Source organism: Barbus barbus (assembly GCF_936440315.1).
Source record: "Barbus barbus genome assembly, chromosome: 13".
Taxonomy (NCBI): domain Eukaryota; kingdom Metazoa; phylum Chordata; class Actinopteri; order Cypriniformes; family Cyprinidae; genus Barbus; species Barbus barbus.
In genome coordinates, this window is record NC_136741.1 from 26832493 (window position 1) to 26846673 (window position 14181).

A 14181-nucleotide genomic window follows, 5' to 3' on the forward strand; every position below is an offset into this window, starting at 1 on the left:
CAAGTCCCTCTTTTAATGATTTTTCCACCCTTTTTTTTGTCTGACAGATGTAAATCGTTAGTCTGACTGTTTAGGAAATAAATAGCAAACCTTGACGTATCATTTACGTTCATAACACAACTAATATGAGTAATAATAGCTATGCTTGTCTAAGCTATTACAGCATGTGTGAAGGAATCTGTCTGTCTGCCCATCCATCCATACTTTAATCCAGAAGCTTTTTTTCAAGCTTTCTGTTAAAGTGCTTTTATTAAATAAACCATCTTCCCTCCTTTGTGCAGTGACCCAGAATTCTTGCGAGTGGGACTGAAGGTTAATTGCACTGGGAGCCTGATTGTGTGCGCTTACTCTAACGTGCCGATTACTTGAAGGAATTAGAGCTTCGAGTGTCTCAGTTTTAACCCAGAGTCAAAGACAAATACCTCATAAACGTGTTTACCCATCTTAAATTGTGGGTTTGCCCAGTAGATATGATCGCCCAGCTTAATTAAAGGAATCCAAATGTAACGGACTCACTGAAGTCTAAGTGTCCACATGATGTTCAGCGTGTGCTGCGTCACTGACAGCACAGTGCTGATGTCTACATTCTCCAGGATAGCCATAGAGGTGTTCTGCTTTGTAGCACTGTGACACTGAAGACAATTAATGTTAAACAGAAAGAACAAGGGCTGATTTTTCAAACACTTGCCCAAAATCTTTGAGAAAAAAAAAAAAAAAAAAAGTGTGCAGTTTTTCCACAAACTACTTTTTTGGCAGGACGTTTTGAATTCAAAGGTATGAATATTGGCATCTAAAGTAGGACTTTTAAAAAGAGCTGCCTGGAGCAACATTTATTTATTTTCATAATAATAATAATAATGTTTTTATAACTAAAAGTGCAATTTCTCACCACTGAAACATGCATGTACATGCAACATCAGGCAAAAGCAAAAATGTTTGCATTTACTGTAGAAAGCCATTGCACAAATATGCTATTTGCATGCACCATAATTAATTTACTACAAAAATGTCCACATAACAGGGAGTCACTAAGACAAAGTTAGTAGTATTTAGCTACTCATTTGATCTTATGTTGGTTCTCATAAGACTGAAAAATACAATAACTTTTAATAGGCTAATATGACTGGAATTGTCCTCGAATGAGAGTATATATTATTTTAAACAAATGAGGAGAAAAAATGAAAAATTACTCAAGTGTACATATAATTAAAATTTTGATAAACGAAATTACGCTAGCTATATAAAAGAATAAATCAATGAATGCCTAACAACCAAGGCCAACATCATTATTCTTTTTTTTTTTTTTTTTTACAATCATAATAAGGTTTTTGGTTCCAGAGGTGCTCATTACTGACATTCATATCCTCCTTCGCATTAATAAGTATGAGGGGCCCCCTCTGTAGCCCATCTTAGTGGTCATCATCAGGGTACTATATTCACAGCCTTCTTAGGGAGAGTTAATCCATCTCTGCTGCATTGATGCTGCGGCTCTGCAGAGGGAAACAGAGTCACTTGGGAATGTCTGTCTGGGGCCGTAGCGGCTCTACTGCCACAGAATGGGGTACTGAAGGGACACCAATTAATGGAGTCTCAGAGGAGAAAGAAAAGAAAACAGGATGGAAAGAGGGTGAAAAAGGTTTATGGTTAGACTTTTCACCGTTGTGCGGGTGTGCGCTACCATTAGTCAAGTGAAGCCCACCGGCAAGTGTTCTATGGCTGTGATTTGTTGTTCAGGCCATATAGTATGGCGTGCATATCTCAACTGCTAAACTGCTTATGTAGAATATATTATTGCCCAACTCTAATCTGCTAAATACGACTATAAGGCATGAAGATATTATAAAAATTAACAATGATTTTCTGTAAAGCTGCTCTGAAACAATGTGTAGGCTATTTTAAAAAAGCACTATACAAATACAATTTTAATTGAAGTTGAATATCATGCAACATAAATAATTGATGTAGGGCTGTCGCGATTCGTTGATTTTTAAAAATCATTGACTTAATTTTGCTTGCGTCGACTAACCGGCAAAATACCGGAAGTGGCGCATTTCACGGACGAGAATCCATAAAACACATTAATAAACTATTTTCCAAGGCTGCATGATATATTAAACCCATTAAAAAAAAAAAAAAAAAAAAAAAACACAATTAAGCATAGCAAACGCTATGATTTAATTAAATAATTATAAGCGATTCAGTTCTAATACAGTATATGCGCTTTTATTATTTCCATGCGTGTAGGTTAAGTACGTGCGTCACACAGCGGCAGAATTTTTTTTTTTACTCATTTCAGAAAGTGAAACCCATATATTATTATATAGATTCATTACACATAGAGTCAAATATTTCAAACCTTTATTTCTTGAAATTTTGATGATTATGACTTACAGATAACGAAAACCCAAAATTCAGTGTCTCAAAAAATTGGAATATAACATAAGATCAATAAAAAAAGGATATTTTAAACAAATGTCAGGCTTCTGAAAAGTATGTTCATTTCTATGCACTCAATACTTGGTTGGGCCTCCTTTTGCATGAATTACTGCATCAATGCGGCGTGGCATGGAGGTGATCAGTTTGTGGCACTGCTGAAGTGTAATGGAAGCCCAGGCTGCTTTGATAGCGGCCTTCAGGTCATCTGCATTGTTGGGTCTGGTGTCTCTCATCTTCCTCTTGACAATACCCCATAGATTCTCTACAGGGTTCAGGTCAGGCGAGTTTGCTGGCCAATCAAGCACAGTAACACCATGGTCATTGAACCAGCTTTTGGTACCTTTGGCAGTGTGGGCAGGTGCCCTGCTGGAAAATTAAATCAGCATCTCCATAAAGCTTGTCAGCAGAAGGAAGCATGAAGTGCTCTAAAATTTCCTGATAGATGGCTGCGTTGACTGTGGACTTCAGAAAACAGTGGACCAACACCAGCAGATAACATGGCAGCCCAAATCATCACTGACTGTGGAAACTTCACACTGGACTTCAAGCAACAAGATTCTGTGTCTCTCCACTCTTCCTCCAGACTCTGGGACCTTGATTTCCAAATGAAATGCAAAATTTACTTTCATCTAAAAAGAGGACTTTGGACCACTGAGCAACAGTCCAGTTCTTTTTCTCCACAGCCCAGGTAAGATGCTTCTGACGTTGTTTCTGGTTCAGAAGTAGCTTGGTAGCCCTTTTCCTGAAGACGTCTGAGCGTGGTGACCCTTAATGCACTGGCCCCAGCTTCAGTCCACTCCTTGTGAAGCTCTCCCAAGTGTTTGAATCAGCTTTGCTTGACGGTATTCTCAAGCTTGCGTTCATCCCTGTTGCTTGTGCACCTTTTCCTACCCAAATTCTTCCTTCCAGTCAACTTTGCATTTAATATGCTTTGATACAGCACTCTGTGAACAGCCACATCTTTCAGTAATGACCCTCTGTGACTTACCCTCTTTGTGGAGGGCGTCAATGTTCGTCTTCTGGATCATTGCCAAGTCAGCAGTCTTCTCCATTATTGTGGTTTCAAAGAACAAGAGATACCCGGAATTTATACTGTAGGGATGGTCATTAATTGAAATTCAAAAGTAAATATTCTAATATTTTGAGATACTGATTTTTGACTTTCATGAGCTGTAAGCTCTAATCATTAAAATTAAAACAAAAAACTTTTGAAATATTTTACTTTACATGTAATGAATCTAAAATATATGAAAGTTTCACTTTTTGAAGTAAGTTACAATAATTTTTTTTTACTTTTTCATGATATTCAAATTTTTTGAAGATGTACCTGTACATGTGTGGAGCGTCTCAAACTCCATCTCTGCATGTTGTTGTGAATTTGGGTTCATTATAACGTTCATCTGGGAACGCAACGTGCACCATTTCATCAGATTTGTAAGGTAAATCATTTATAAATCTACACAAACACAGGAGAATACATTGCGGTTTCAAGATAAAAGCTCAAACCCTCACTCTGAGTTTACACGTTTTGAAGTCCACATTCATTTAATTACAGCGGCTATAGCATTTCTGTCCTAAAGAAATTACCAAATATTAAAGATTAAGTGGACATTTGAATTAAATGGTTCTTGGTCAATTTTAAACAAGGATTAGATCGCACAGTAATGTGTAAAAAAATAATCACCAGGCCGTTGGCGCCCCCTGCAGGCCTTTGTTGTAATGCGTAATCTACATCAGCTCTATTGTTTATAATACATTGTATTTTAACAGTTTTGTTCAATAAAACCATTTGATTTCTTGCTTTTGATACTTTATTTGAACTAATTATTATTGCATCATTGCTATTATATATGTATTTTAAGTAATTTTAGAAGCTATTGTTCACTATTTTTATTACCACAAAAAAATTATTATAATTATAGGGCCCTATGAAATCCGTTTTTTTTCCAAATTCAGTTTTTTTCCATTTTTATTTTTCTATACTCTGTTTTAATGGTTAAATAAAATTTTATTAATCAAAAAGCCTGTCTAATTAATTTGAGTTTTACAGTTTTATCTTTAACAAATTTTGTTTTCCATTATTTTCTGGATTCCATTTTAATGGTTCCATAAAATTTTAATAATCAAAAGCATCTCCAATTCATTGATTTTATATTTTTACAATTTTATTTTCTTTTTTTTCTGAAATACTGCACACTTACATTTTTCACCTAAATAAATTCTGGTAAATAATATTTCTGGTAAATACTCCTTTAAAAAGTGTTTTTGATTATAATTTTATTAGTAGTAGACTAGAGCACGTGGATATGTTGTCTTTCTTACACTATAATACTGAACTGTGACGTCAGAGATTTGGACTGTGAATGAGATGGACACTTGCTTCTTGTACTCTATGTTGCACTTTACTTTTGCTTTTATAAAAAGGATTTCATAGAAATTTGGATTTCATTTGGTTTAATAAAATATTCTTAAGTAAAATTGTTAACTTTTTTGTGGGAAAAAAATCCTTTAGATTAATCGACAAATTAGTCGATAGATTAATCAAAATAAAAATAGTCGTTAGTGGCAGCCCTAAATTGATGCTTGATTTCAATTTAACTTAAACACAGTACAGTTTGTACTTAGTGTAAGAATGGAGAGTTTATAGGTGACCATTTCATATCCATCATATTAATTTATTGGCATCAGTCTAAGCCCCCCCCCCAAACAACTTGCTTTTTTCAGTGCAGGTTTTCACAGTTGAAGTTATCTAAAATAAAATAATGATTATTAAGAAATTTTAAGTAAAATACAAGCTACTTTTATCAAATAAAAAATATATATAAACAAAAATAATAAGTATATGATTAATATAAATTAGTGCTGTCAAACGATTAATTTAGTACACATTATGTAAACAAAAACTTATTTTGGATGCGATTAATCATGATTAATCGTTTGACAGCACTAATACAAATACAATAAAAATAAAACTATTAGAAAATATAATAAACAATGTAAAATATAAAAACAATAAAATAGTATAATAAAAATATAAAATTGAATACAATATAAAAATAAAAATTAACAAAAAAAACTAACAAATGAGTAGAAAAATTAAAAACAAAAGAAATTCTGCAACTGTCAGTGAACTCACTAATCAACACACAGGCTGATAAAATAATATAAGGGACAAAGAAGACGACAAAAAAGGAACTCGATCATGAGATACACTGTTATCAACATAACCAGACTAGTTACCACTGACAGACTGAGATTAACTATGACTTTTACTGCAGTAAATTAAAATGCGCTAAATGAGTCCAAATGTAGTGATGTGAGAGACCGTAAAATCAGCATTCCTCCATCTCTCAATGCTCTCGCATCTGTCCTAGCCCCCTCCGCCACTCCCGGTGGCTGCCCACCCCGCCTCATTTCCCTGCCCCCCATTCATTTCATGCTGAGTGGATGAGTGAGTAACTAATATGGATCAGACTCAGACCAGACAGACAGGAGCACCCCCATCCCATCCCAGTTTACTACTCTTCCTCATCTGTCCATCTTGATTTTCCTGTCTATATCGTTGACTCTCTCATCACATATTCCCAGTTTGTCTTTTTCTCTGTTCACTCATTCTTTCTATCCTCTGTCTTCTGAATGGATGAAGCACATGTGAAAATGACAATGAAACAAGAGGGAGGTGTTAGACAACATAAAGAGAAGGAATGGATTGAACAATCTTGCCAAAAAAAAACAAACAGAATGGAAATACAAATATATATTATTCACTGAAGTATTTTTTTTCTTTTCTTATATCCCTTGTATGTAGTTTGCAGTCACCTTGCTCTGTCCGTTCCTTCTCATCATTTCCACCTTGCCTACCTTCTTTCATCCTCCTCATTCCTTCTCTAACCTTCCTTCTTCCACCTTAATTTATCCAGCCCCACCAGAAGCTAATCTATATGCTAATAAGCAGATGGCAATCAATGACGTTCATGCCCGTCAGAATGCAATCAATATATTACATGAGAGAGTACATTTCAGAATAACACAGCCCGGAGGTGTTACACAATAAGTACCTCAATTTACTTTTCAGGACAGTGCCGTTCTTATCTCCTCCTCCAAGGTCAGAAAGGCCCCTTTGTATGTATATTTTCAATTTAGTAGGGCCTCTTCAGAATGACCAGAATGGTCTTTTGTTGTGCCCCGATTTAAGCGGGTCCCAAACCCTATTCACTTTCTGTAGCACACACAATCTGAATAACACATCCGGCCACATGCGGTCTGTTTTTCACGAGTGTGTGGTTTGATTGTGATTGCCACAGCGGCTGGGGGTTTATACCCTTTGCTAAGTGATGCTCTAATCACTGATTATTAAGAGGCAGCCTCATCAGCACAACACTTCATCAACCAACACTGTGAACTGCAGCGTTTTCTGACTTCACTGTGTCTTTGCTTGGGGTCTCTTCTTTGTCTTTGTTTTTAGCACTGCCATTAAAAGGGTGTTGTATGTCATTTTTTGACTGTGCTAAAGCATAAAAATACCATAGTATGTTTGCACATATTTAGGAAACATGAAAGTTCACATATGTGTTTCTCTGAAAAACAATGCTACAGCCAGTTATTCTGTTTTGATAAGTGTGTTCCGTGTCAGAATGTCTGTTTTTGTTTTGGTCTGTTTGACTCCGCCCACTGCCCACAGGTTGCCAGCTGTCAGAAAAGACAGCATATTGCTGGCATGGAAGCGATCAAACAGATTGTACCCAGCATTCATCTAAAAAGATCTGTGACCAGAGGCGCATTAAAACTTAGATTAATTTAACTCATCACCTTACAGTGTGTAAAGCCCGTTGACTTCTATTGTCAGCTGCAATCATTCCGGTTGCATTTCCTCAATCTGGCAACCCACGTGAGTGACGAGTCTGAGGGGGAGGAGTATGAGAAACAACTCTCTCCAATATTTCGAATATGGACTGCAGAACCCATTTCAACCACTAGCTGCCCATATTACATACTGCACCTTTAATTACAACTTATATTTACTAGAATATTACATTTGCTAAAAAACTAATTTGAGTGCTAGTTGCTCCAGTAAAACTTGGTGCCGTAATGCCAGGGTGTTGCTATGTGGTTGCTAGGGCATTCTGGGTGTGTTGTTGTGAAACAAAAATCAATAAGCCAAAATAAACTTGTAAGGATGCTGGTGTGTTTTAGCATAGCTGTTTACATCATGTTACATAAATGATTTGAGATGCCAAATTATAATGCTCAGAATTGAGAATTGAGTTTATAGAAGTCCCTAACCTTAAGTATTATCAAAACAGCATTTCTAAGTACATTTTTACAACACTAAATATAAATATGACTTCTATCAAAGTCTAATTTTCCAGGACAGGCCTTTTCCTCTGTTTTGACAGGGCGAGCATCACCAGTGAATATTCTGAAAGGGGGGACCGGTGGTGCTTATAGAGGGGGATAAAAAATCGTTACCATCATCTTCATTAGAGAAGAACCAATTGTCCAATCAGCACACAGCTCTGCAATAGGGCTCCAAAAGGCACCCCCAGTTGGCTGTCGCTAGGAAACCACAGAACGGGGGGGGGGCTCGTATGCGTGTGTTAGATGGAGAGAAACAGGGAGAGAGAGAGTGTGTCTGTGCCTGGCGACTGGGACGGTGGATGCTAGCGGTGATCTGGCAGGATTGGGGTGCAGAACGTACACTAGACAAAGAAGTATTAGGGTCCTGAGGCATGGGGCTCACCACGGGGCCAAACGGAGCTCGTACTGCCCCTCAGAAAAGGTAGGAGCTGGGTTTTTGTCTGGGAGGTGGGCCCTTGGCTAACCTGGATGTCTGTGAAATCTCTCAGTGCATGCATATTGATGCACGTCTGTCTTCCATTTCCATCCTCATCCTTCCATCTTACCTAACATCCTTTGAACTTTTTTGGCTTTTTGGATTAACGGATTGTTAGTTTGTTCTGTGTTTTGGAATTACTGACAGGCTTATTTTTAGCTCTACTAACGTGACAGTGCATTTAATAGTAGTTTAAACTGTACGCTGTAGAGAGCCTCTGATTGGCTGGATGCATATGGTTGGTTGGACCGGAAGCCTCAGAGGGGCCCGGGACTTGGACTCAACATAAGAGCTTCCCTCTCATTAGCAGGCCCACTCAAGTGCTAAATATGAACCAAGCAGGCTTTAATCATGAGTGTATGGCATTTAATGATGCATTTCCACCATAGCACATTCTAGTGTTTACTAAGGAACACAGCTGGTAGCATCTAAAAAGATTGTGATGGAGTGCTACCATAGTACTGTGTGTACTATTTCTGCAGTATATAGTATGTATACTACGTATGCAGTATACAAACTCTGAAAATGCATGATATACCTACATTCTTTCCAAAATTTCCCAATTTCACTCTCCAGTTCCAAATTATTAATTCAAAAACATCAACTGCAAAAATCGCATAGTTTACATTAAACACACACACACACACACACACACACACACACACATATATATATAAAATTTAAAACGACAAAAGTAAAAACGGATTATTCGCTGAAGTAAACATGCAAAGTAGGGTGGTCATGTGACATTTAGCATACTGTTTGAATCCTTTATTGTACTGTATACTTATATGAGCACAGTATGCAGTAAGGAGCATGCTAGTATGCCACTGCGAACACACTAAAGTAAACTTGTGCAAAACCCAGTATCTTCGAGTTTGACCAAGGTTTAAAAATATTCTAATTCTGTAACCAAGTTCTCAGATATCCCTATGGCCCTTCCATTAATGTATATTAATGAGGCTCAGGACTTATATTTAGATTATCTAATTACAATGCCCAACTCCATTAGTTCTTTGGAGCGCAGGAAATGGCTTAGGGGGAGGGCTCATTGATATTACACCATTTCTTGGCGTAATAACAGACCTAGAAAGGGGGGAGGCATAATGGTTTGTTGTGGGCAAAGAGGGGGCGATTCGGGGTAGATGGGGAGGGGGTGAAGAGTGTGTGGGGTTAGTGGCTCTCAACCACGTGCGTGTGAGTAATTAAATGAGTATAATTGAAACCATGCCACACTTCCCCTCTAAAGCCCGCCCCGCCCGCACTCGTTCTCTTTCTGTCCCCCATCTCAATCCCATTACCACTTTCTGTCCCTGAACAACAAACCCCAGAAGACAGAGAGACAGAAAGGAAAGGAGAGTAGTCATTTAAACATTAGTGCCTATGGCGATTCTGGTGATGAGATTTAGATGGGTGAACCCTCAGCCCATGCAACTATTTTTCATTTATTAGCCCTGATTACATGCTTCATGTTTATATGATGGGATGAACTGACATATGACTCTCTTGTGATACTTGTATCTATGTCTATGTCTAGTTTAAATGATTCAGATTCAAAACAAGCTCTGTCCACTGCATCTGTGGCATGTGGTTGATTATCATGTTTACAAATTCACTTATAATGGAAGTTTATGTTAACACATTCTGGAGAATTGGGGTTGGTAATGGTTTTCGAAATACTTAGGTCTCTTATTTTTACCAAATCTGCATTTATCCGATCAAGTAAAACAGTAATATTTTGAAATATTACTACGATGTGAAATAACTTTTCTCTTTAATATATATTAAAATGTAATTTATTCCTGTGATGCAAAGCAGAATTTCTAGCATCATTACTCCAATATGCGGCTCAATAAACATTTCTTATTATCAATTGAAGCAGTTTTGCTGTTTCATATTATTATGGAAACTGTGATACCTTTTAAGGATTCTGATGAAGAGTTTGAAAGAACAGATTTTACTTGGAATTGGAAACTTTTGTAACATTACTAATTGTCTTTAATGCCACTATTGATCAACTGAATGCATCTTTACTGAAACTTATCAACACCCCCCCCCCCCCCCCCCCCAAAAAAAAATTCTGACCCTAAATTATATATATAGATAGATAGATGGATAGAAATAAGTAAATGTGCGATTCTCTTGGCCCAATCAATACGTGCATTACTGTAAAATAATTAAAAGTTGAAATTATTGGCTGTGGTAATCGAGAGCATGCTGAAAAAGCTTCACCAATATAATTTAATCACTCTGTATAAAAGCAGACTGAACCAAAAAAGTAATGTTTTGTTGACGCAAGTATTGTTTGACAACCTTTAGCGTGGTTCTGTATCGCATATTGACATGGGAAACTCTTCTGACTGGCTGTGTAATCCATCTTCCATAGCCATGGCCGTTCATGTGCTGGTAACTGGAGACTGCTGAGAAAAAAAGGTTTACGGAAATGTAACTGTAGTGCTCTCTGACAGTAACACTCAAATTCAGTGTCCGGGATTAACTCAAATGCAATTATGTCTTTTCCAGAAAAGTACAGTATGTGAATTAAGTGATGTTTACATCTTAGGCTCCCAGCTCAGACCTTTCTTTTGTATATTAACTTTATAAATGGTAATAACATTCCTGATTCTTTGCTGTTTACAATGATACTGAATGACTGCTGTATTTATAGATCATATTGACAGGAGGCTTCAAAATATTTCAAACATTATTGTACTACCATTAGGGTTGTACGGTAAATCGAAATAAAACAGAAACCCTGATATGGCTTATTGTGATTTTCAAGGCCTTGATTTAATTTTTAAATAAAAAAAAATACATTACCTTATGTAGGTATTACCTTGGTACTGCGTAAATAACATGATAGTACTATGGTACTCTTTTTGTTAACACATCAAATTTCATAACTACCAGCTAGAAATTGCTTCAGTGTCTCAACGATCTCAACAATTTTAGTAACTGGAATTTACCAATTCTTATTCTGTCTGTCTCAGCTTGCGTCGAGTGTGGCAGCGGGGCGGTCGAGGTTCAAAGGTGAGGCATCGGGGCGGCACAATGGAGGGCGAGCAGAGCACTCCTGCCTCCAGTGCCAGCAGCAGTACAGGCACCAGTACCTCCACCACAAACTCCACAGGCACCACCAGTGCCTCCACTGCCAGCACTGTCAGCTCTAGCAGCAGCAGCGCGAGCAGCGGAAGAGCGGCCGTTCCCCAGATATCTGTATACAGCGGCATACCTGACCGACAGACTGTACAGGTGCGCGTCACACTCACCCTAAAACATTACCATCACTTCAAATATAGACAACTGAGCTCAGAAATGCATAGTAATTGTGTTGATAATATCTGCGTGCATGTTTGCGATTCACCACATCTCTGCTTGTCAAACTTTCTTGTATAATCACTCACTGCATTGCACCACACACTCTTTTTCTTGCTTAAATGTTTAATTAGTGAACTTTTAATCCATACTGCCATCTGCTGGTGTGTTTATTACTGCAGTCAGAAGGGGAAAGACAATGATTTCCATGCTTCATATTCATATTTTTTCCTCTGTTGTGGAGTGTTATTGTTTATTGACTCAAAGGTTGACCTTTGACCTCTCCCTGGGAATTAAAGACACTGTTGCTAGATTTCAGCTGAATGTAATATTAATAATCTTTTATCCTATTTAAACAGTAATAGTAGTACATTTGAGTAATTGAGTAGTGATTTTTTTCTTTTTTAAATCATAACAATAATAGTAATATGAAAGGTCCTATACATTGTTGTTGTTGTTATTAATTATGATGATGTAGTATAGCACATTCATGTATAAAATGCTGCTCAAAGTGATTCCCATGACATGAGTTAATGGCATAAATGGCAACATCCAATCAATCCAAAATAGTTATTATTTTAACTGCACCCCTTATGTTCACTTAATTGTGTAAAGAAACCTAACTACATTTCTATCTTTAAAAACTGTGATACATATGATAGTGACATAAAATGTACTGGAAACAGGTAAGACCCAGCTGCTTCATTCATTGTATTCTCAGATCGGTGCATGATCAGACACAAGCAGCACTGCTCATTAAACTCAGTTCAGGCTGCACTTTATTCACACCAAGACCAGGGGTCAGGATGCCTGTTGCCTAGCAACTGTGTGGTTGTGGGCAGTTCAGTGAGGACATAAAGGAAGTGCGGGATGACGGAGAACATATTATAGCTGGAAGAAAAAGATAGGAAGGTATCATTAGTGAAGAGAGCGATGCACTTATCCACACTGTCATCATATACAGAACATGTTTTCTGAACGTCTGCTCTTGTTCAGGTATTTTGACATCTTGTTTTGATTGTGTTCTGAATGTTTTTGTCTTATTACGGGATGCTAGCTCAGGATCAGTACAGTAGTACAGAACAACTATTAATCTAGGTAGGTTCTCATTCTTGTCCACATGGTTTGCAATATTTATTAAGTAACAGTATTATTAAAGTATGACTATACAAAATTTTATTTTTATATTGAATATTTAAGTATCTATTTAGCTGTCATGAAACATAAATATCATAAAATGTAACTGTTATCCTATACAATGTCAATGCGTTTTTGTTGCTATTATGCGTTATTAGACTTGCTGTGGCATATGTGCATAAAGAAGCCTTGTAATACAATGGCTAATATTAAACATCTTCCTATTAAATTAATATTATGATAATATAACCATATTAAACATCAAGGCTGACCTTGAAAGCAATAAGGGAAATGAAATACAACAGAAGAATCAGAGATCTGCTTTTTTTTCTTGTTGCAGTTCATTTTCAAACCAAATGGAGGAGACAAATGCATATTATTGAGACGATGTGTGATGAAACAAAGAGTTGCTAAATACACATTAAAAGATTAGGATTGTAATCGGACCTATAACATACATTCAACACCACCTTGAATCACAGCTTGCAACTTGCAGCTACTTATGATTTAAATATCAACTTTGTCATATTTTCTCTCACAGGTGAATACAATAGAAATACGTGAGACGAATTGTTGACATACAGCAAGGGTACAGAGCTATAAAAAATCTCCACATTTATATTGAGATCTCTAAATATGATTGGTATCTTGGCAAATATGAGCAGCGTTTGAGACACTACTGAGATTGAAACACTAGAGGAAACGTGAGATTACCAAAACAAAACCTTAGAATCTGGAGACTTCAGATAGTCTCCATTTTCACTCCATATACATCGCATTGCTCTCTATGTGAAGCAATTAAGATATTATTGAGATCGAATCTGGTTTCTTACTTTTTCTTTGTCTCATTTGAATGGTAGGTGATTCAGCAGGCTCTACACAGGCAGCCCAGCACAGCGGCGCAGTACCTGCAGCAGATGTATGCAGCTCAACAGCAGCATCTGATGCTGCAAACGGCAGCTCTACAGCAGCAGCACCTCAGCACAGCGCAGCTTCAGAGCCTCGCAGCGGTGCAGCAGGTCAGTTAGCATCCATAGTCTCCTACAGCAAGCATAATACACCCAAACATACTCTCTCTGTCATGGCTTCTCCCTCTCAGGCCAGTTTAGCAGCTGGCAGACAGACTTCAAACCAGAATGGGACCTCATCTACACAGAGCGGGCCATCACAGACCACAGTAAGCGTTTGTTTGGATGCAGCCACTTAAAACAAGCACATTATAATCATGTCAATATATTTGTTTGCATGTGACATAACTTTCAGGCTGCTCATGTCATAACTCTGTCTCAGATTAATTTAACCACGTCCCCTGCCGCTGCTCAGCTGATCAGTCGTGCCCAGAGAGTAAACTCTGCCCCCTCTGGGATCTCCCAGCAAGCTGTGTTGCTAGGCAACGCCTCAAGCTCCACCCTGACAGCCAGCCAAGCTCAAATGTACCTGCGAGCACAGATGGTGAGCAT

At 37.6% G+C, this 14181-nt stretch overlaps 1 protein-coding gene across 1 annotated transcript in view; it reads left to right on the forward strand.

Annotated features, from left to right (window-relative positions):
* The window catches only part of LOC306879315 (polyhomeotic-like protein 2), a 33477-nt gene that overhangs the window by 1584 nt on the left and 17712 nt on the right, over positions 1 to 14181 (forward strand). The window contains exons 2-5 of the mRNA XM_079432143.1: positions 11260 to 11521; positions 13582 to 13740; positions 13821 to 13898; positions 14012 to 14173. Of these exons, the coding sequence (XP_079288269.1) occupies positions 11321 to 11521; positions 13582 to 13740; positions 13821 to 13898; positions 14012 to 14173 (600 nt within the window). The 5' untranslated portion in view covers positions 11260 to 11320. The remainder of the gene's footprint in view (positions 1 to 11259; positions 11522 to 13581; positions 13741 to 13820; positions 13899 to 14011; positions 14174 to 14181) is intronic.